At 39.3% G+C, this 22,189-nt stretch overlaps 2 protein-coding genes across 6 annotated transcripts; both read left to right on the top strand.

Annotated features, from left to right (window-relative positions):
• Positions 1-7,332: 7,332 nt before the first annotated feature.
• On the top strand, positions 7,333-13,311 carry LOC137186340 (arfaptin-2-like). 5 transcript variants are annotated; one of them, XM_067595200.1, is made up of 10 exons: positions 7,334-7,725; positions 7,921-8,029; positions 8,748-8,856; positions 9,423-9,485; positions 10,030-10,116; positions 10,252-10,355; positions 10,531-10,752; positions 10,838-10,995; positions 11,104-11,278; positions 11,932-13,311. In XM_067595200.1, the coding sequence occupies exons 2-10, from the start codon at positions 7,931-7,933 to the stop codon at positions 12,085-12,087; spliced, it is 1,173 nt and encodes a 390-aa protein (XP_067451301.1). In that variant the 5' UTR covers positions 7,334-7,725; positions 7,921-7,930; the 3' UTR covers positions 12,088-13,311. The 5 variants fall into 5 exon arrangements, with proteins under 5 accessions (XP_067451303.1, XP_067451301.1, XP_067451299.1 ...); XM_067595198.1 differs by having other exon boundaries at positions 7,335-7,785; XM_067595202.1 differs by lacking the exon at positions 10,030-10,116 and having other exon boundaries at positions 7,333-7,785.
• Positions 13,312-15,276: 1,965 nt separating this feature from the next.
• fhdc4 (FH2 domain containing 4) lies at positions 15,277-21,915 on the top strand. The gene is made up of 12 exons (XM_067595197.1): positions 15,277-15,629; positions 16,172-16,718; positions 17,692-17,753; positions 18,436-18,538; positions 18,681-18,766; positions 18,853-18,953; positions 19,064-19,134; positions 19,225-19,332; positions 19,449-19,519; positions 19,611-19,728; positions 19,822-19,986; positions 20,065-21,915. Exons 2-12 carry the CDS (start codon positions 16,359-16,361, stop codon positions 21,358-21,360), a joined length of 2,541 nt encoding a protein of 846 aa, XP_067451298.1. The 5' UTR covers positions 15,277-15,629; positions 16,172-16,358; the 3' UTR covers positions 21,361-21,915.
• The last annotated feature ends 274 nt before the right edge of the window (positions 21,916-22,189 follow it).

Genomic DNA, 22,189 nt, shown 5'->3' with positions numbered 1-22,189 from the left:
ATGCTTTCTGTTCAAGAAGCAGAGCAGGAAGATTTAGGAGGGTCTGAACACATATCCTTGGCAGATGTCCCTGATGTAGTTAAAAGGCCCCACACTGGCAGATGAGAGCTGATGTTGTAAATCTCCCATCAGTGTGGCAATGCTTTTCAGAACTGAATTACCAAACATGAATGGTGGTGCCCATATTTGTAATAAAAAGCAGAGGGTTAGATATGTTTAAGCTTTTATTGGGAGTAACACTTTCCTTTGCCAAGGTGCTGGAAGTGAGAATCAGCCAATTGTCAAACCTATTCAAGGTAACTATTCATTTTGGATTCCTTTTTGGTTGCAGAATGGTGCACTTTGTATCCCCTTTTTCAGAGCTTGTTCAAGGTGAGCGTTGAGATTTCAGATGGATGCTCTATGTCTACTCCTCTATTTGTTATGTTACATATTCATGACCAATATACCAGCACTGATTTGAAGTGTATAAAGCATCCAATTTGGTGTCATTGTTAATGGTTTGTAATTGCTGCCTAACTACGGCTCCTATTGCATTCCCAGTTGTGTGAGGAGGAGAAATCTCTGTTTAAATTGCATCTACTGAGGTTGTTTCTTCCATAAAGAAATAGAAATTAATTACCTTGACATGACATTCTGGTTGAGGGAAAGCTGCACCACAAAGCATACACTGACAGGCTTTGGATAAGAACCAAAAAACGAGAATTCACACAGCTCATGGAGACAACCTGCGGAAGACCTGGGAAATGCTGGAGAGAATACATCTTCCAGCTGGCCTGGGAGCACCCTGAGATCCCCAAAGAGGAACAAGAGGAACTTCCTTTGCTTATCCTTTAGCCACTGTATCCCTGACCCGTATAAAAGAAGGTGGACATAGATGAATGGAGAAAAACCCTTTTTACAATGCTGCATTAGAGCTTTTCTAAGAATGTGTTTGCGTATCCACAAATCACCCAGCTTTGTACAGATTTCAAATAATTTATTTTACAGTAGTTGTATATTACACACACACCCTTCCCTTGAATGCGGTATTGTTTTCTCTCAGCAGTCACTGCTGTCCACGCTTGGAGAAGCTGCATGAACTGGAGTATATTCAGCAGCCTGAACAAATCTGAACTGCAGAGGGATCAATCCTAAATCTTCTGGCTCATCAGCTGTTGTGTGAAGGATTTAAATGTTTGGTATGTCTGAGGAAATCAGCACAGAGAGGAAGACTATTTTAGACCAGAATACATTTTCGAGGACTCCTTTTGTTGTAGAGTGCAGCAGTAATCATGGATATTGTTCTGCATATCCATTCTGCATTTTTTGACCATGTGCAGTTCAAATGAAGCCAATAATTGACAGTGTGCTCATTTTCCTTCCTAAGTTCTGTCAAGGGATGCTTTATGGCTCAAACTCAAGATTTCATTCTCACTCTCTCTAGTCTCTCTAGTGGTTATTATAACTTGTCTTCGTTATAACAGGCTCTTAAAAAGGTTGTATATTTATATACATAGCAGTATATATGGTTATATTTAACATTGTGTTAAAATATCTTCATATAGAGGTCCTAATTCATGGTTTGAGAAAAAGCATGAAATGAATGAGATTGCCAAATGGGAGACCTGTAAAACAGAAAATTGCATGACAAAGTAAGTAGACAGCATAAAGAAACTAAACAACTGCCCTTTCGTGCATATCCTGACCACAGCCTGTGTGTGCCAACCAAAGGTAGCGTTCAAGAAAACAAAATTAACAACTGCTTTAACACTTCAGTGAAAATGCCAACAAGCTCTTGTGGGATTTACGATTCTTAAATTGCCCCCTCAGTTTATTTGCGGCCTCTGACTGGTTGTCCCTCTGATTATGCAGGTGAATTTAACTGGAAACATCAGAGGAATAGCAAAGCTTGTATTTTATGGGGGACATTGCTCTCACGCCATATCCAAGGTCACTGTGCTCACATGGCACAGAGGTGGTTTGTATTGCAGAGGAAATCTGTCTTTAAAATTTATGCTTTTAAAATGTTTTAGATGTCACTCAACACCGGGATTCCCCTGGCCACTATGCCAGGGTCCTCTTCATAGATTTGATCTCCACCTTTAACACAATTCAACTTTATGTGATGATCAGCAAACTCCACCATCTCCACATTCCCCCTCTCCTCATCTGTTGGATTCACAGTTTCCTTAGAGTCAGACCCCAGGCAGTCAGGGTGGGTACTACTACATCCACCATTATCACTGTCAACACTGGAGCCCCCTAAGGGTGTGTTCTGATTCCCTTTCTATACACACTCTACACCAATGACTGTCTTAGCCCCTCCCCACAGCCATACTCGTCCTCCTCACAGACAGGGACTAAGTCACAGCCTACCAACAATCTTTTGCCGACTTCACCAAGTGGTGCACAGACAGTCACCTCCTCCTCAACGTCACTAAAAGGAAGGAGCTCATCTTTGACACCCGATATAAACTCACCACCTCTCATTTCCCTACTTCCATCAACAGCCAGCCAGTGGAGATGGTGTAGAGCTTAAAGTACCTCAGCATCATCCTGGACAATTAATTGAGCTTTGATCACCACTTCACAGACATCCATAAACACTGCCAACAAAGACTCTCTGCCATCTGCAAACCTAGGGCTCTCTCAGTCAAACCCCCCGCTCCTTCTGTACCAAAGTATTATTGAATCCATCCGCCTGTACTCTACCACCTGCTATTTCACCATACTCACTCTCACCAATAGAAACAAGCTCCTGAAAATCACTAACATATCTTCTAAAATGATTGGCCTCCCTGCTCCCAACCTGCCAGCCCTCACTGACACTGCCACCACTCACATAGCACTAACCATAGCACACTAACCATGACACCAACCCCTGCCACCCCTTCAACCCATGCTTCTCCCTTCGCCCCTCTGGATGTAGATACTCTGCAAAAAATAGCTTTGGGAGGAGTTTTTTGCCCTCAGCAATCACCGCCTTAAATGGCCTGGGCACACTGTAACATACTTGTGTTGTTGTGATGTTCTTGTTTGTTTATATCCTGTTTTGAGTGTTACTTGTTTAGAGTGTTTGATTGTGAGCAGGCTGTCAAAGCAAATTTCTTCTATTGAGGACAATAAAAAATGAATATGAATCGAATCTGAGTCACACTCACTAAATAATACCCTGAAGTTTGTTTTTGTTTTCCTTTTCATGTGTTAAGATATTACTTTTCTGGGTTGTTTGGGACTTAATTTAAATAATAGAAATCCCTTTGACAGCTCTGTGTTTAATCTCACTTGAAGGCTTTCAAAATATAGAGGTTAGCAAAAAAAAAATGGAACAAAGGGTCTTTATGTAAGCAGTGACTCATTTGAAAATACATCTGTCAATCAAAATAATGTTTCATGTCATTACAAGTTTGATGTACCCCTTAAACCACTCATATCTATACTTTCTCTGAAATCTAAACCTGTTCAAAGGCTAAATTTATAATTACTCTCAGAAACATATTCAATAAAGGGTGAGCATATAAATATTTATTATTCCTGATTACGTGTTGTCCTTTCAGACATTCCACAACTGACATTCACAGCATCCAATGATCCATTATGAAGATGAATTGCTGTTTTTCTGTAAGAGCATTGATTGAACCACCAACTGGGATAAAGGTTGATAGACTGTTTGAAATGGCACATTAAAGACACAATATAAATTACTTCCATATGCTCTATAATGTAAAACTCAAGCACTGTTTGTAATTCCCATGGAGTAGTGATGCAGGCAGCACTGCTTTTAACTATGTTATTCTGGATTCCTCTGTCTCACTCCAATACTCTTGTTTGCTGCTACAGAGCACAGGGGACTGAGTGAGGATGAATTTCCCTCCCAACATCTGGAAGCGTGCTTAATGATCATTAAAAAACAAGATGAACTACTCTCTAAAATGACAGGGGGAGGGGCGTTCTGTGGTTTAGGTCTCACGCTCAGCTCAAATGCATACATTCACTTTGTGACATGGAGTGCAGTCTCAGAGGAGACCCCGCCTGAGACCTTTAAAATTTAATTTGGCCTTGTTCTAAATTTATGAGCAACACTAAATATACATTCTCCTGTGTGAGAATTTGGTGTCTTAAAATTTCTATCCAAGAGTGAAAGTAGAGAGAGTTAAGTATAAACCCCCCACCGCTACCCTTGTTAAAATGTTGAACTGTTGACTGTTATGAAGCTGCATCTGTGATGTTTATCACATTAACATACTGAAACGTGGGAGACTTTTTGATTAAAATCTGCCTTAATAAGCCTGAAGTACCCTATTGTAGATTGCAATCTTGTACAGTGCTGGTAACAAACTGCTGCACATAATTTCCTTTACCTCCACTCCAAAAAACAAAACAACTGGTTTTAGAAGTCTAGCCTAAGCAACAGCAGGCTGTTTGTGGCCCATGAATAATGTGGAGGTCAAAGGTACCGGAGCTAAAGGATGTTGAGTCAGTCACTCTCCTCAGATGGTAAGTCAAAACATACCCTTTCAATTATTCACTCACAAAACTGGAACTAAAGAAGCTGGCCAACCATTGAGACATTCAGCTTTAAGATTATGTTAACAGCAACAGCCTCATTACCTTTACATTTCTGGGGCTTCAGTACCTGCCCTCTGTAAAAGTACATGTTAATGTTGTCACTGATTGACAAGACTTGTATATTTATTATAATCCAATACATGTTACTGTTTGGGTTTTTTTTGTTGTCACTGTCTGCATTGTAGCCAAATTTATTTGCTTTGTACATAAAGGGATAAATGCTTTCTAATGCGGCTCTCATTTGGAATCAGGTGTAAACTGTATGGAGGTAGCTGTGTGAAGAAAGAAAGAAAGAAGAGAGTTTGAGGAAAAGTTAAAAATCCTGTATATTCTCTAACCAGGCTCTGCACATCTGGCCTATTGCTGCATGAAGTAGGCATGCTTGTCGGATGATGGTCAGTTTCAGAAGTTACCTACTTTCTAGATTCTACTTTTAGTACTTCTACATACTTCTAGATATCTTATTAGCTGGATTACTGAGAATTTTTTCAAGTGTGCGCTACCGTAGATTTAATTTTTTTACATTCTTAATCGTGTGTGAACTGCCAGCCTCTATATTAAAGAACACCTTTGATATCTTGAGCTATATACTTATATTACGTTTTTGTGCTGCACATACTGTGTCCATTGTGCTCAAAAATCTATGAATATTGGCAGGATGACATACATATATATATCTTGCCACTCAAATAGTGTTTGACATATTGATTTGCTGATGAAGGGGAATAACCCAGTGTGGTAACACTGTTGGACACACTGACACTATTGAACCAGCTCTGCAGGCTAGACAGGAGACATAGCAACAACCAGAATACATGAACCAGAAAATGAAACCCAACTGGCCAGAGATAACAATCGACTGTGACCCCACTAGTAGCAGGGGGAAATAAATCAGTTAAATTCTTTCAATTCGATGCAGACACATTTTAACATTGGCTTTGCAACCATTATAGCATAACATCCAACCTTATCATTTGCCATTTTGTTGTCTTTGATCTTGGTGGTGCAGTAATCAAATTCAGGCATGTAGATAGTCTACTTCTAAGAAAGATGGAAGAGGATGATGATGAAGAAGGAAGAAGAGGATTTCTTAACATGATATTTCAGATGTTTGGAAAATATGTCACCCTTAACATCAAGGAAAACTAACCTTTTTGCCACACAGGAAAACATTGTGGGTAGAAGGTGTGGAGAGTTGGTTCTCTATTCAGAGCTGGAGTAATTACTGAAAGACTTCTACATTTGGAAACCATGTGCTCGTTCCCTGATTGAAACAAATGAGGCAAATGATTGGAAATGTAGTCAGTTTACTAGGGTGAGGTCCATCGCAAGGCTTTTCACATCTCAAAACAAACGACTGTATTTATACAGTTTGATTTTCAAGAGATACTGCAATCAGTGAGACACACAGGACGCAACAATCCTCCTTGAGATAATTCACACTCATAACATTTGAGGGACCAGACGCTCTAATGGAGTTACTTTCCCACCCCCATCTCTTTATTGTAGAAATCATCACTTACAACATGTATTAAGAAAAAAAAGAGAACATTAAGGCATCATATGAAATAAGGATAATACAACAGGTATGACTCCACTCTTAATAGGATAATACATTCAACATGTCAACAGGACATGGGGTAAGGTATATATTATAATAATGAAAATAAATATCAAAAGAAAGGAGAGAGAAGACAATTATATAAAATAATAACAGAAATGTCAGGCAATGAAATCAAATTTCTTTAAAATATTCTTGTAGCATACTAATTGTATATATTTCTTGTTGTTTACAATTTGCATACACTCAAAATACTTTCTATATTCAATTGTGAAAGGTTCAAACGATGGGGACACCTCAAGAATTTGGCTTTATGGATCTGAAATATCCCCATTAAAGCTGGAGTGCGGGACTTTTGTCTCCCCCCTCTGGCAGTGAGAGTAAAGGGGGGCGCTCGACTGAAGAGGGCTGGTAAAAACGGATGTATTTTGACGGTCCACTGGCTTAAAAATGTATTTTCTGACGGTCCACCGCCCACCGGGATTTGTCCCAAAACAGTATGCCCGATAGCCAGTACACTACTGGCCATAACCTACTGTTGCAGCTGTAAAACGGTGGATAAATTGTTTTGAGCGTCACACAGCCCCCGTGAAATGACTCATTTCACTATCAGAATTTGATCCATTCCGTCCGATAACATTTGGAAAGTCTAGTTCGAGCCGCACAATTAACAGCCAAACGGCCAGCGCGGGAATGTCGCCCCTGACATGAGATTTAAAAACTCCATATACTGTGAAATACAGAGAGATTCATCTGGCGGTAATAGGCTTAATATGCATTGTGTGAACTCGTCTGTCAAGGGCTTGAATGACGTTCAATATGTAAAAGTTTCGCACTGCAGGTTTAAAATTAGTAAAATGACAGTCTGCTGGACTTTCTGTTTTTTGTTTTCATAATATAGTACTACATCCTTGGTTTCCAGCTTAACTGGATGATTAGTTTGAGTGTCAACATAGTATTCAATTTTTTCCAGAATCCTGAAGTGTACTACACTCAAAAAATAGATGTTTAGTTGTTTCTAAGGGGGTTACTAATGGAGGACTGCTGGATGTATGACGTGTCAGATTTTATATGTAATAGTAAGCTTTCAGTGACATCTTCAGGAAAAAAGATAGTACTGCAGTTTAGTGATAAAGCTACGTCAGCACTGCATGACGTGGAAGATGGAGCAGGGGGAGGCGGGGGGAGGGGATGCTTGAGGTATTATCCTTCAAAATATGAGCATACATTCATAGTACGGGCTTCCAGTTTCACATTTATGCGATGATACCCACAAACCTGCATATATACCACATTTTACTCAACGTGCTTTGCTTTTAAAGCCCAGCCGTGCGCCTTACAAAGGAATAAAAATGACACAAACTTTTATTTGGAAGTGGTACTACTAAAGCTGCTGGCTGGCTGGATGCAGGGATTTTCTGGATGAGTTGCATGGAAGCAGGCAGATAACGTGAACGTTGCAGGATAAACAACCATGGATGTAGCGTTGGATTACAATATTTAAAGACAACGGCGTCATTGTTTTACATTTTACGACTGCTGTCTGTGCAAACGACGACTTGTTTCTTCTTCGGACAACTGGACTTGGGCTGCGATATCAGGCTGCTTCAGTGGTGAGGAAGCTAGCTGTCAAGTAGTAGCCCACTAGCCAGCTACACCACGTTAGCATCAGTGTAAGCAAGCTGTTTTTTTTGTGTGTGTTTGTGTCGGTGTGGATTAGAAAGCTGTAGCTTATTAAAATCAATTTTACCAAATTACAAACATGATGCCATCCTTGATATGTGTCAATGTTTGGTGTTGTCTTGCAGAGATTTCATTATGGCAGACAGTATCATGAGCAAGGCTGCTACCATGGAGATCCCCATTAACAGCAATGGAGACACAGGGGCACTGCCAGAGGATGACAGCCTGGAGCAGGTCACTTATTCCTTTTTTTTTTTTTCCTCATCTCAGTGACAGTGTCCTCTTGTTAAATTTTGTGGTTGTCGGAACCTTTACACTTGACAGCACAGTCTAGGACTAAGGCTGGGTAGGCCAACTGTTACCTAATCATGCATAGGCCTGCAGTTGTGTACAGTAGCTATAGACCAGAATTACCACTACCTGAAACTGGGAATGACTTCATTATTTGCTAAGATGTTAAGAGAGTAACTATGACTTTAATTGGGACAGCCATATGGCCTTTTGCATCATCTTATGTCTCATTCTGATACAGCCTGCACAAGTTCAGTGGTGCATTTATGAACAGGTAGAGAAAATTTTATAAAACAGTGTTGAAAGTTACAGTATCAGTGGTGCTACATGAATAATATGTCTGTCTGTGTGTGAGGATAGTAATTTGGATGGTTACCACAATAAATAAAAGACAACATATATGCAATGTGTGCAGGTTGACTTGGATAACTCTGTTTCAGCTCTTATAAACTATGACAAGAATCCTTTCTTATTCATATTTTAACTTTGGGATGTAGCAAATTCTATAAAAAATTAACTAAAAGTAGCTCAGGTGCAGCTTTCTGGCCCACAAAGATAGTTTGATAACATTATTGATTGTGCTCACTAATGTAGTAAACTGTGAATATTTACAGGATTCTAAATCATATTTATTGCCAGTATTTTGTTGTAAATCTATCAGGATTTGCAGCAGGTGATGGTTTCTGGACCCAACCTGAATGAAACCAGCATTGTCTCAGGAGGTTATGGAGGACCTGCAGGGGGCATCATTCCAACCAGCTCCATCAAAGGTATTTCTGGCAAATGTGACAGCAATTCTGTACAGGTGTTGCTTTGGTGTTTTGTTTTTTTTACAGCACAGACACAGTTTGCCCTTCAAAGATACAGTACCACAAATTTAAAGGTGCATTAAGTAAGAGATGCTGTACCATACCTTAAGGTGATGCTAATAACTCCACATAGTTTCATAGGGTTGTGGATCAATACAAATGACACTGGAATTCTTTGCTAGGTCCTGACATTTATAGCTTCAAACAGCTCACTGTTCAGTCCAGGCAGATAAGGTGAACGTTGCAGGATAAACAACCATGGATGTAGCGTTGGATTACAACGCTCTGTTTTGAACCCCCCAACCCCCCATTTATGTCTCTGTGTATTATCACTTGCAGGCTGCTCTGAGCTGTGCCAGAGATCTGTCTGTGTTGTTGAAATCCTTCAGTCACTGAAAGAGGTCGATACTTAATGCCCCTTTAAGACACCATACTGAGCGCTTATCTTCTGTGTATTGTAATGTGTCACCAGAGAGCTGCTGACCTTTAGGCTCCTGGTTTATATTACAAACGTCCATATCCCATAGGGCCTGCAATTCGCCTCAACCCTGAGTATCTGGACAGAAGACGAGCCCCTGCGCCTGGACCAGGTGGCTGTGTATTCTGAAGACCTTTCTTGTTTTCTAAGTTAACCTTTATATGTTGGTCTGTTCTGGCCCCTTGTAGAGGTTTTGCTATTGCTTGTCCAAGGGAGTTGTATGCAACCTTGCTAGTACCTCTTCAACTCACAGCTTCAGCAACCAGAAATGTTTTGGCAGCTTTTAAAATAAGGGATGCACTAACCTGATATTACAGGGCTGTCACTTGAAATGTTGTATTGATGTCTAATAAGGATGTCTTCTTATGTACTGTGAAATGCACTTTGGATGACTGTTTTATCATTGCTTGGTACTTACCTCTCACCCCATTAAGTCCATTTTAACCCTTTTTTTATAAATGATTCTGCATGAGAAACCTGCATGAAGGATTATTTCAAAACCACAACTCCTCCATCATGTAGCCTAACATTTTCCTTTCAGTCAACATACTCTGCTGTTCAGCTGCGTATCTCACTGCCAAGCTTTTTCTGACACATATTTCACTGCCATGTCTTCCTCTCACCCTCGCTTCCTTTCATCACCATGCTCATTTCAGACATTCGCATGAAATCGAGGGGTGTTAACTTGCCTAAAAGCCAATCTGCAGCAAGTCGTCTTGCCCAACACACAGACCAGCATTCAGGTATCACCAGGCTCATCACCATGTCCATGCTCATTGTCATACGACCCATACGATTTCTGTTAGCCTTGTCGACTTTGATAGGATAATATGCATTCGAGTGTGTAAGTGAACTGTTCTCTTTTTCGTCTTTTTTAGGGTCCTCGAACCATAATACTTGCAATTCAACTGAGGAAGTTTCTCGTGGTGTGGCAGTGGAGAAATTGGACAGTGTAAAGAAATGGGGCATAAATACATATAAGGTATTGTACTTTTCTTTTTTTAAGCTTCCAAAAGCTGAGATAGATAGATAGATAGATAGATAGATAGATAGATAGATAGATAGATAGATAGATAGATAGATGCCTTAACTTCATGAGATCTTCTTCATGCTGAGTTTATTGGAATCTCTTTGTCTTTATCCACTACCCAACATAGTGTACCAAACAGATGTTTTCAGAGCGGTTTGGACGAGGCTCACGGACAGTAGACCTCGAACTGGAGGCTCAGATTGACGTCTTAAGAGACACCAAGAGCAAGTATGAAAACATCCTAAGACTGGCCACTGCGCTCATTAATCATTTTCAGTGCATGGTGCAAACACAACAGGCTCTTGGAGACACCTTCACCGACCTCAGCCAGAAGTCCCCAGAGTTGCAGGTACAGTATTGTCAACCCTCCCCACCACCACCCCTCACCCCCTTTCATTAAGGTAGCACGTAAAACATATGTGTTTTCTTTGCAGGACGAGTTTGGGTATAATGCAGAAACTCAAAAGCTGTTGTGCAAGAATGGCGAGGCCCTGCTTGGTGCCATCAACTTCTTTGTATCCAGTGTCAACACCCTGGTTAACAAAACAATGGAGGATACTCTGATGACCATTAAGCATTATGAAAATGCAAGGTAAGAAAGTGTAACATTTTGCAGATCCTTTAAACAAAATCTCTGTTGAATGTTTGCCTGGAATGTGAAAGCCTTTGACTGACAGCTGTTTTCTATTTTGACATGCAGACTTGAGTTTGACGCCTACCGTTCTGATCTGGAAGAGCTGAGTTTGGGCCCAAGGGATGCCGCTGCCATGGTCCGCATAGATATGGCCCAGAATGATTACCAACTCCACAGAGACAAATACGAACGGCTGCGTAGTGATGTCACTATCAAGCTCAAATTCCTAGAGGAAAACAAGGTTTGTAGTTTTAGTCAGAGTTGCACTCCTGTGTTCAGACTTTCCACAGACCTCTACATCTTACCCGAACTGCTCATATTTATAAAACACACACTCGAGATTGCATTTGGCTGAAAAATCTAAACAAGTTGGGGAATCATATCAAGAATAGATGGAACATGATATGATGCATTCCAATCAGTCATCTCTGTCTCACATCATGCTGATTGATTGATTAGATTACACTGTATTGTTAGATAAGTCCAGCGTTAAATGTCACAGATAATTATTGCAGGAAGAGTAAGAGAAAGACAATGCATCAATTTGACAAAGTAAACACACACTCATGACCCACACTATTAAAACATAAAACATAATTCTGTTTTATATATTTTGATAATTTTTACAAGATTTGGGGGAAAAATGATAAAGATAATAATCAACATTAGTTGCAGGCTGTAAGACTTTCCATGCCTTAAAATATCTTAAAAGTCTACTTGACACTTGGGAATACATTCCAGAGGAATGTGAAGATTGTTTATAGGCTGCTCCTCTTGAATCTGAGCAATGAGTTACTGTCATCTTAATAAACATCCACTGGCTGTGCTTTCCTTTAAACACTTGAAAACTTTGTTTGTAATGGCTAACTTTTCTCTCTTCTTTTTTACTTCTAGGTGAAGGTGATGCACAAGCAGCTGCTCCTCTTCCATAATGCTATCTCGGCTTACTTTGCTGGCAACCAGCAGCAGCTGGAACAAACTCTTATACAATTCAATGTAAAGCTAAAGCCCCCAGGATCAGACAAGCCATCCTGGCTGGAGGAGCAGTAAAGAACGCTCAGGGTTCAGCTGGTTGAGATGTACAGTGACACGCTGGTCAGTGATGAACTTGAGATCATGGTTAGATGGACAAGAAGTAAATTCATAAAGGAGTATACTGTAGGATCAGTTGAGAACAGTGAAGAAAAACATGAGAGATCAAGTTTGTATTGTTTTTCAATATCACTTATTTGACATAGATGGTACGAGGATTTCATTTGTATTTAGGGTTTTTTGTTAAGTCACAAAATATTACTTTATTTTTCTTTGGGTAGCACAATCATTTACATGTATATATCTTATGTATGTACAGTATAGTCTACTATTGTGGAAATATCCTTTGGCAGTTTTGCACATGCATTTTTTGTTGTTTTTTATGTTGCCTGAAGCGTTATCTTTAATATTTCATGATATATCACATGAGAGGAATTCCACAAAGTGGATTAGCAAGTTAGCGGGATAATGTCAAATGTTATGAAATATCCTCTGAAATTGTATGTATGTTTCTTGGGTATGCATGACTGAATCAGATTCTTAAACTTAATATTCATGTTTAAATCGGAATCACCAGGATATAGCATGATTTTCAAAGTTATCTCACTATGTTTCTAATCTTACTTTGTGTAATACCTGCCTCAATGGTCAGTTTACATGTATAGAAGGGAAAATATATACTGTAATATAGTGATTTTCTCTTACTTAATATACAATCCATAATTAAGTTGAGCTCCTAAATTTTGAGTACCTTTAGAATTGTAGATCTTTATGAATCCAGCACAGTTACAACTCAAGAGTTTACAAACATTAAAAATGCAAACAAGCCTCAAAAACAGATGTAATATGTTTGGCAGTAACACCTCAAATGACAAATCCCGACATTTCAAATCTCATAATGAAATCAAAATGCACCACAGCCAGGGTTTGACTGAACATTTTTAAAGGGAGGCGCCATTGTGCAACTATAAAAATGGCCTTTGCGACACAGCAGTTGTGTTTAAGTTGTCTCGTTTTTACAACACAAACAGTTAATGGGAATCCTAGACTAGGATACACGTTCCAGTATCTCTTCAAGGACAGAATGTATGAATACATGTATCATATTTTGTGTTATTTATTTACCAATCTGTAACATAACATTGTGTGTTACGTAAACTTCTTTTAAGTCCTAGTCAGCTGATTGTCTTTGTCTTGTTCTGCATTTCCAATAAAGTCTGCTGGATGTTTTGTTCCACTTAACTGTGCAGTTGACACAAATGTGTCAGTTTGATATGGAACGCTTTCACAGAGTATGTAGAGAAAAGTCACAACTCATATGTAATATGTATGGCACTATTAATTATGTACATGACAATACAGTATGATATATCTCTAATATGTTTTCCATGTAGTATTCATTCATTTCACTGAGGCATACTTTCATTATTGAAAAGTCTTAATTCAAGTTTTAAGGCATATGTCAACGTGTTTTTGCATGTCTTAATCACTTCCTTTACTCCACCAGTGTTAACACCCTACTGACCTTTTACAGCATCAGAAAACGTTACAAACTTTGATTCAACTTGTTGCCCGTACAGTTAGTCCTTATATTAAATGTTAGAGGCCAACTGTAAAAAGACATGATGGTTGGGCAAATAACCATCATATCCTGTGATCTGCTGTATGCATTTACTGTGTTTAACTGTTGTGTGTGTCTTGTTTCCCTCACTGATTTAGTTTATGTGCACGTCAGTACAGGGAATGGGGTTGACAGTATAGTGAATGGGAATACTGAACATACCCATGCACTCTTAGTCATGATATAAGTTTCAGTTCCTCTTAAACATTTTCCAATTTTTTGTTATACTGTAGGTCTGATGAGGTTGCGTTAGTTTGTAGTTAAGGAAGAAGTAGACTTGAATAAGGGAAGTAGTTTGGTCTAATGTTCACAGGGCAGTTAAGAGTAGTTTAAACAAGCTGGATGGTTCCTTTTTGTATGTGTGTACAGCAGGTAAAACATAGCAGATTATAAAAACGTGTTATGATGATTCCATTTTTCCACTTCTCTGTCCCAGTAAACATAATCCTATCTGAATAGAGTTTATAAATGCTCTCAGATCAGGAAAGGTATATCAGAAAACACTGAATTGATATGTATGATTGAGACCATTAGGAAAGTGTTTGCTGAGGTAATAAATCAAGTGAGAAGTAAGGTGATTTTCTCATAGACTTCTATACAAACGGACTTCTGATTGGAGACAATTGAGTTGCCCCCTGATGGCCAATAGAGAGAATGCAGGTTTAAGGCACTTCTGCATTGGCTTCACTTTTCAGATTCGGAGCTACCCGCTTGGATCTTCAGGTGATATACAGTTTAGAGTGATCACATATTTTTTTAACCATCTTAAATCATAAATACATGTACTCCTTAGAGTCAATCCCTTCAGTCGTCTGTGGATATCTGTATGCAGCCAAAAATATTAATATTCCTTGGGATTTCTGTTATAATGCCAGGCTTTCGAAGCAAAAGGGACAATTCAACATAGTTTTTATTTTGAAATTTTTGAGACTATAAATTCTGTGAAGTGTTTTATAAAAGGAACAGCTACTGTAGTTCTTTACTATCGCTACAACTTTCAAGAAATGTACTCTTAAAGGTACAAAATCTTAAAATAAGTAAGTTTAAAATGTCCTTGCATTATTAAGGACGCATTTGTTCATAGAAAAGTAAGATGAGGTTACTCAGCAAGATGAGTAACTTGTACAACTGGGCATTAGAAATGACTCTGCCTCAGTTTATTGGTATTGCCTGCATAGAGAATCAAATGATTGGCATTCAAATCTATTTAGGGTGTTACCATCCTCTTAAGGGCTTATCATTTTTAGGACAGAGTTGAAGTTCTTGCTGCTACCCTGCAGATAAATGTCAGGCTGACCAAAAGCCCATCAGAGTTGGTCTTTGGTTAATGTTTAACCATAGTAGCTATGTTATCTATTGTTTAACTTTTTTTTTAAAACCACTCATTCATCCATTCATTCATTCATTTATTCACGGATTTGCTTATTTGTTTTTGCTCACACAACTGATGAAAAGAAAGATATCGAGGCAATTATAAACACGAGCTCTAACAGAACAGAATGATTAATAGTTATGGTTTGTTGTAGGCTGAAGTGGTAACCTACTACAAACGCCTTTAAGAAATCAATTTTCTCTCTCTATCAGTTAATCACGCTGGACCAGTCTGTAAATCCTCTGGACTGTTAACATCACGAATTCATGACGACCAGACAGAAAACACAGCGCGGCCACAAATTCCTGCCAACAAGCCAAAAGAGTTCAGTACAAAACCCAGAGTTCCTCTTGCTGCGGAAGGTGTGGGCTGTCATGGACATAAATGAGTTACCTGGGCGTGTCGTTTACACGCAGGTAAAAGTTTCGACACTCTTTTCTTGCGCTATCCAGTTTGTTGACACTCTGTACTATTTAAGTTCTAAGTTTTAACATGAGGACAAAGGAATAAGACTGGAAAAAAGGAAATAAATGAGGATAATAGTGCAGCAGATGAACAAAAACAAAGGTAAGTTATCTTTTTACTTCCTGATTTTTACCTGATAATAGACCTACTGTTAATATATTAAAAATGGTGGTATTAGAAGTGTATAAATTAAGGTGGATAACGCCAATGAAATTATGTTCATTTCATTTTCCATTCAAATACAGGAGGGCCTAATGTTTTGTCAAAGAACAAGCTGCTAGTATAACTGGACTATGAACAGTCAGCTGCACTGAATTTAACATATTCAAAAACTATTTTTTTATAGTGTCTCCCTAAGGTACCACTATAAACCATAATAATCCCATTACAATTTGTGGGTATTATGATAGATTTGACATGATATTAGATTCGATTTCTGTGTTATCATTCTAAAATGTATCATAGGTTATTGATGGTTTTCTTAAGTTTCGATAACCATTTAGGAAGATACAGTATTACAATTAAATTTGAGGTAGCCTACAGTGGAGAAAGTTTTATCCATTACTAACCACTGTTGCTTACAGTTGTAGTTAACATGGCAGTTGTTTTAACTCTGTCCACACCCTGTTCTGTTCCTCCTTTAGTCTGAATGCATCACCCTACATGACATCATTTTGAACTAGTCTCTCCAGGACAACGGCTGCACCGCAGTCCCATAAAAACATTGGTTTAAAAACATCTTATATTTCATTACGAGGCTTTAATCCTGCCAGTATGTGTAACTGAGACCATGACTGCATCCCAAACCTTCTGAGAGGTTCATGTCAAAAGATGCAACCAGGAGGTCCTCCCGCTCCACCACCACCTCCGCCACCACCGCCTCCACCGCCTCCACCACCTCCTCCACCTCCGGCCCCTGGCCTCCCTCCATCCCTAAATGGCCCGGGTCTCTTTGCCAAAGGTGAGCGCCGGCGCTCCAGGATGCGCAATTTCAACTGGGAAACCATTCCCAAACACAGCGTGATAGGAAAGCACAACATCTGGACAGCAGATAAACCTGATGGGGAATATGAGCTGGACACTGATCACATGGAGGAGCTGTTCAGCCACAAGCAGGGCCAACAACAACTCAAGGCCCTGAAACGCCAAAGTCTGAGGGGCATGCCAACTGCTGCCTCAGGAGGGGAAATGGTGAGTACAACCAGCCAGAGGATAGTGTCACACTTTGCTTTAACCCCAAGGGTTTGTAGCAATAGATTGAAATGTATGGTATTTTCTGTTGTGTAATGCTGAGATGTAGAGACAAGTTATTTTGACTTGGATAGATTTTTTGACAAGGCTTGCAGTTGAGATAAACAGGAATCATTCTTACAATGTTTAGCTCAGCCAAAAACCTAAAACCTCTATTGGAGCAAATTCTCTGTAGGACCCAAAATGTGAATAATGATCTCTTCTGTTTAATCCATTCTGCATATGCCATAACTAAATAATCCATGTAATTTATAGGGAATTGAACAATAGTAAAACCTTAAAAATATTATACTACATATAATCTATAAGATTTTTTTATCTCACTGTAAGGGTAGCAAAATAATTGATTTATTTGTACATTGCCTTTCCGAGATAGTAATAAACACTGTGATGTAATGTCTCAGGTACTTTGTGTTTTGATTTACAATACATGGGTGGAGTCTCACTATTCTTCATATCTGTTTGCTCAAGGAAGGCATAATTGTGTTCTCATACAGCACTATTCAACATAGTAGTGCTCTGTATTCAAGCTTTAGTTAAGTAGTCAAAACAACCAGAAACAAAGACTTTTTTCTCATATTTTTTTATCCTTCAGTGTCATTGTTTTTGTAGATAAATCAAGGTCAAACATACATCTAAAAGTGTCAAAAGTGTAAAATCTGTCACTAAATTTTTATTTTGACCTATGTACTTCCAAGAAAGACAATGAGAAAATGTATCACTAATGCAAAATGATATCTTTGCCCTGAGTGTTCAATTCAATCAACAGAGATTCTTAACCTTTGGAGTCAACTGTCTGTTTGCAAAGCTGAGGTATCTCTGATACAAAAATCACTGCTCAAGCAAATAGTAAGATTATCTTAGCAACTGACAAGCTGATTATATCCAGGTCTGTTTCTGTTCCCATTCCTAGGTTTCCATCCTCAGCTCCAAGCAGAGTATGAACATTGGAATTTTCCTAAAGCAATTCAAGCGGTGAGTCAGTGGTAGTATACTTAAAGTATGATTGCTTTTGCTCAATAATCTTTCCAAGTTCCACGGCAGATGATGATTCAGACAGATTAGTGTGCAACATGGCTGCCTCATGTTCATAGATCTTTGAAAGCCAGCATGTCCTGGCGGGTCTGATCAACGCTGCTCTACAGCCATAACAGGTTACCTCCCTGAGGTAACCAGATGAGTTAAATGTATTGCCTCAGGCTATGTAGCCTACGGAACAGATCTAACAGGAAATAGAAAAAACACACCATACAATTGTTGATGATGGCCTAAAACAAACAAAACAAACTGAAATGTCACCAACAGCAAAACAAAACATAATGGATTTGCAAAGTGATCTATTATTATTTAGTGCTTCTATCTACTGCATTTTTCTCCAAACATGTGCATATGTTTTCCTTGCTCCAAACACATATTTCTTGTCAAAGGATATTCCATCATTCTCATTTCTTGTACAGCATGTGCTTTTCTGTGTATTGAAGGTGATGCTGTTTCACAAAGGTATTTGAGCAGGTAGAGGCTTGTGTGTGTGGGCAGTCTGAGTCTTCCAGAGATGTAAAATGTGGCCTTAACATGGAAACACAGTACTCATGAGAAGTCCCAGCCCTAAAGAAAAACATGATCTGAACACTACCTGTCTCTCCACCTCCCTCCACAGGCCTGTAAGAGACATGATTGAAGATATTAAATCAGGAAGCAGTCTCAGTTTTGGTTCCGGAAAACTGAGGGAGCTGTGCAAGCTTCTGCCAGATGACGGGGAGGTGCTAGTGACAGCTGCTCATTTTTTAAAAATATGCTTAATGCGTTATACAAATAAAACAGTCTTGTTGCTTGTGAATTTACCTCATAAAAAACAATCTGGTTTAAAAATATGTGTTTTTTTGGTTCTTTCAATGAATGCAGGTGAAACAACTGCTGAGTTTTAAGGGTGAGCGCTCCGCACTCCCTGATGCAGATTTGTTTATGCTAATGCTGGTCAATATTCCCAGGTGAGTTATCTGAATGTCATTCCATATATCATAAGTGTTGAATGTCTGTGGCACTTTACTAATGATACAAACTTTGTATCTGTTAGTTATGAAGCGCGTGTCAGCAGTTTGGTTCTGAAAGAGGAATTTTTCCCCTTAATGGATGAAATGAAAGAATTCATTGGCACTCTGACAGCTGCTGGAAAGGGTATTATTTGTTTGATTTTAACTAGATAATACTCATAACATATTTTGACCTGAATTAGAGTTGTAAACTAATTTAGACTTGGAATTCGCCACTTTCATGTCTTCTTTTAGAACTGTTGAATTCTGATCATCTCCATTCTGTCATTCGCCTGGTACTGAAGACTGGAAATTACATGAATGCTGTAAGTATATGATATGTGATAGTGGTTCCTTGGATGACTTTCCACTGTGTTTGTATGTCTCTCAGTCTCATTCTGTTCATTTGATCACAGGGTGGCTATGCTGGCAGTGCAATTGGCTTCCGAATGGCTTCTCTGCTGAAGTTAGTGGATACCAAAGCAAATAAACCTGGGATGAATCTTATGCATTATGTTGTGATGGCAAGTAGCTTTAATTACCTTGATCTAATTGCAATGTAGTTTTTTGTTAGTTTTTCTGATTCTAAATATATGTTTGTAAAACTTGATTTTTATACAAACTTTCATGTCCAACACAGCAAGCGCAGAATGCTGATGTGGCCCTGCTTAAATTTCCAGAACAACTCACACACATTGAAGCTGCAGCAAGGTAAGCATTTTCATTTTTAAGGCACTCAGTGTATTTTCACCTTCTTTTTTTGCTGTACCATCAGAATTTATCTTTTTCCTCATACTTTTAGAATATATAAATGTGACATTGAAGCAGAGTTTGAAAGACAGTCAAAGAAAGTGCAACATGCCAAAGCTGACACCTTGAAGCAGGAAGACCTAAAGGCTCAGATGGAGGATTTTCTAAAGGTAAGGGAGCCTTCTGTTGGTCTGATTCAGCCAAGTTTGTGTGGATGTGAATAGTGATTACATGTTCTTATGTTTTGATTTGGGCTTTTTTAGGAGGCTGAGGTCTGCTTGGCAGAAATAGAGACTGATCTTCAGGAACTTCAGTCAGTGAGTGACACTGTGGCAGAGTACTTTTGTGAAGACCCCAGCAAGTTCAAACTGGAGGAGTGTTGCTCCATTTTCAAGTCTTTCTGTGAGAAATTTATGCGAGCCATCCAGGTAAGTATATATAGTGATTTTCCTTCACTGAGGTAAAAAAAAATCTCCTGCTTACATTAACTGTGAGATTTCCTGCAGGAAAACAAGGCCCGAGAGATGGCAGAGTTGAAGCGAAGACACAGAGACAGATTGCAGAATGCTGCCAAGCGTAGGTCCACAGCTACCTGCTCCAGTAGAGACAAAGAAATGGATGGTATTGCATTAGAGTCCATGCTGCAGAACTTCCTTACCAATCGTGTCTCTAGGAGACGATCGGGACGGCCCTCGTCCACTTATGGAAGCCCGACGAGTGGTAGTCCCAACAATGGGAGCCTATCAGAGATTATATCTCAGGCTAATCTCCTCACTGGTCAAATCAAAAATCAAAATAGAGGAGGCTCTCTTAAGGCTATGGAGATGGGCAGAAAAGAGTGGAATTCAGCAGATGAACTCACAGAGAACTCTTCACACAAGAACACCCAGTCTAATAGCGAAGACAACAAGGCAAAAGGTGGCATCTTACATGGAGAGGAGATGAAAACTCCTGGAAAAGAGGACACTAGTGGGTTAACACGCCCAGCCAATAGGATCCCCAGCACTTCCTTCACAGGTAGAGCTTTCTCAGTCACCACTGAGGATGATGAGGAAGATCTACAGGACAATAATGAGGCGGAGGCCCTAAAGTTGCGTGAAGCATCAAAGAAGGTTTTGCGCTATCAGAACAGCCGCAGCAGTGTCTCATCTGGGGACTATTCTCTGGAAAATCAGAAATCTCCTGGTGCAAGAAGTGGCTTGCCTCGTCAGCGCACCTTCGATGAGGCGACACAGAGATATCCTGGAGACCCAACCGATGAGGACTTGGTTCGATTTTTGCTCAATCCTCAGTCCCCCTCAAAACGTAACCTTGGTCGCCGCCATACTCTACCCACTAAAGTCCCTAAAACAGAGGAGGAGGAAGACAATCTGTGGGTTAAGCCTACAGGTAGAACTCCTAATCCTGCAGCAAGACATACAGGGATACTGCAAGCAGAGGGTGCTGGACACAACTCAAATCAAGTGTTTGATTTTACTGACCTCTCTCACGACTTTAAAGAATTGGGTGCCTCAGATCAGAATTCTCCATCAGCAAAAGGGAAAAGCAAGCCAAATGTTTCTCTAACCCATGCTCCAGCAGATGATGGGCTTGGGGAGCAAAACCAAGAAGGCAAATCAGCAGAGCCCACAGGCACCCACAACCACCTGCAGAGAAATAGTGAAAATATTCCCCCCAAGAGTACGTGGAGTAAGACTGAGACCTCTGGAATATTTTTTAGCTTTTTCAAACGCCTTGGAGATATGAGCAAACTACAGAACAGTAAGGAAACTGTCCATAAGGGTACTGGTTCTGGTGTTTAGTCTTTGAAAGTTTTAAAATCAGGAATGTGTACATGTAACTTTAGTGTTATTTGTAATCACTCATAGTTCTCTGTGAGTTCATCTGCTGAGTGTTGTTATCTTTTTACATGTGTAAGTTGATACTGAGGTTATGAAGAGACTGAGAAGGTTCTAGGAATGTGTTTGAGGAATGTTTTTGTTGAGGAAAGGCCATTATGTATGTTGTACCACTAGATGGCAGAATATAACAGTAATATGGTAAACTGTTGCTCCAGAAAGTAGGGGTGTTGCTGATTTCCAGGCCATCTGTATATTATCTACTAAACAAAAGAACGATGGGCACTCTCAGTGTAAACCATTGTTTTCTTAATTTTTATCCATGCGTAATAATATTGCTTTGACAATATGATACTGTCCTCATCAAATGTTAATGTCTGTTAAAACTTGAGTGTTACAGTGAGTGCTCTTTGTTTGGATTAAAATGCATAACCCTGCAGAATGTATTGAGAAAATACAAAGAATGTTGAGTGTAAGAGAGTATAGAGAAAGTCTATTAAAATCTTGTTTTGACTGTTATTTTTGATACTTTGTGAAATGGCTACTTGTACTGTATGCTTGAATACAATATTGCTATTTTTCAGTTTTACAGTGATGAATATCTTTGTTTTCTGCCTCTTTGTTATCTTTCTCTGTTGTCACAGAAGTGCATCAAAAATGCAGAGGGCTGTGGATGCTTTCAGGGTCTTACTCAATTCAGCCATTGTTTTGGGCTTAAATGGGTCAGTGTTACAAAGGCAGCCTGTATCTGAGTAGAGCTACACTATGGACAGTCAGCGACAAAGTGAAGAGT

Source organism: Thunnus thynnus, chromosome 7 (assembly GCF_963924715.1).
Source record: "Thunnus thynnus chromosome 7, fThuThy2.1, whole genome shotgun sequence".
NCBI classification, from domain to species: Eukaryota; Metazoa; Chordata; class Actinopteri; order Scombriformes; family Scombridae; genus Thunnus; species Thunnus thynnus.
This window is presented reverse-complemented; position numbering and strand designations above follow the sequence as displayed.

Excerpts from the sequence above, each read along its gene's own strand:
- LOC137186340 (XM_067595200.1), top strand. The coding sequence starts at position 7,931 with ATGGCAGACAGTATCATGAGCAAGGCTGCTACCATGGAGATCCCCATT. Across the intron at positions 9,486-10,029 it reads AGCCCCTGCGCCTGGACCAG|ACATTCGCATGAAATCGAGG; the intron begins GTGGCTGTGTAT and ends TGCTCATTTCAG. Across the intron at positions 10,117-10,251 it reads ACACACAGACCAGCATTCAG|GGTCCTCGAACCATAATACT; the intron begins GTATCACCAGGC and ends CGTCTTTTTTAG.
- fhdc4 (XM_067595197.1), top strand. The coding sequence starts at position 16,359 with ATGCAACCAGGAGGTCCTCCCGCTCCACCACCACCTCCGCCACCACCG. Across the intron at positions 17,754-18,435 it reads TTCCTAAAGCAATTCAAGCG|GCCTGTAAGAGACATGATTG; the intron begins GTGAGTCAGTGG and ends CTCCCTCCACAG. Across the intron at positions 19,135-19,224 it reads CTGGAAATTACATGAATGCT|GGTGGCTATGCTGGCAGTGC; the intron begins GTAAGTATATGA and ends ATTTGATCACAG.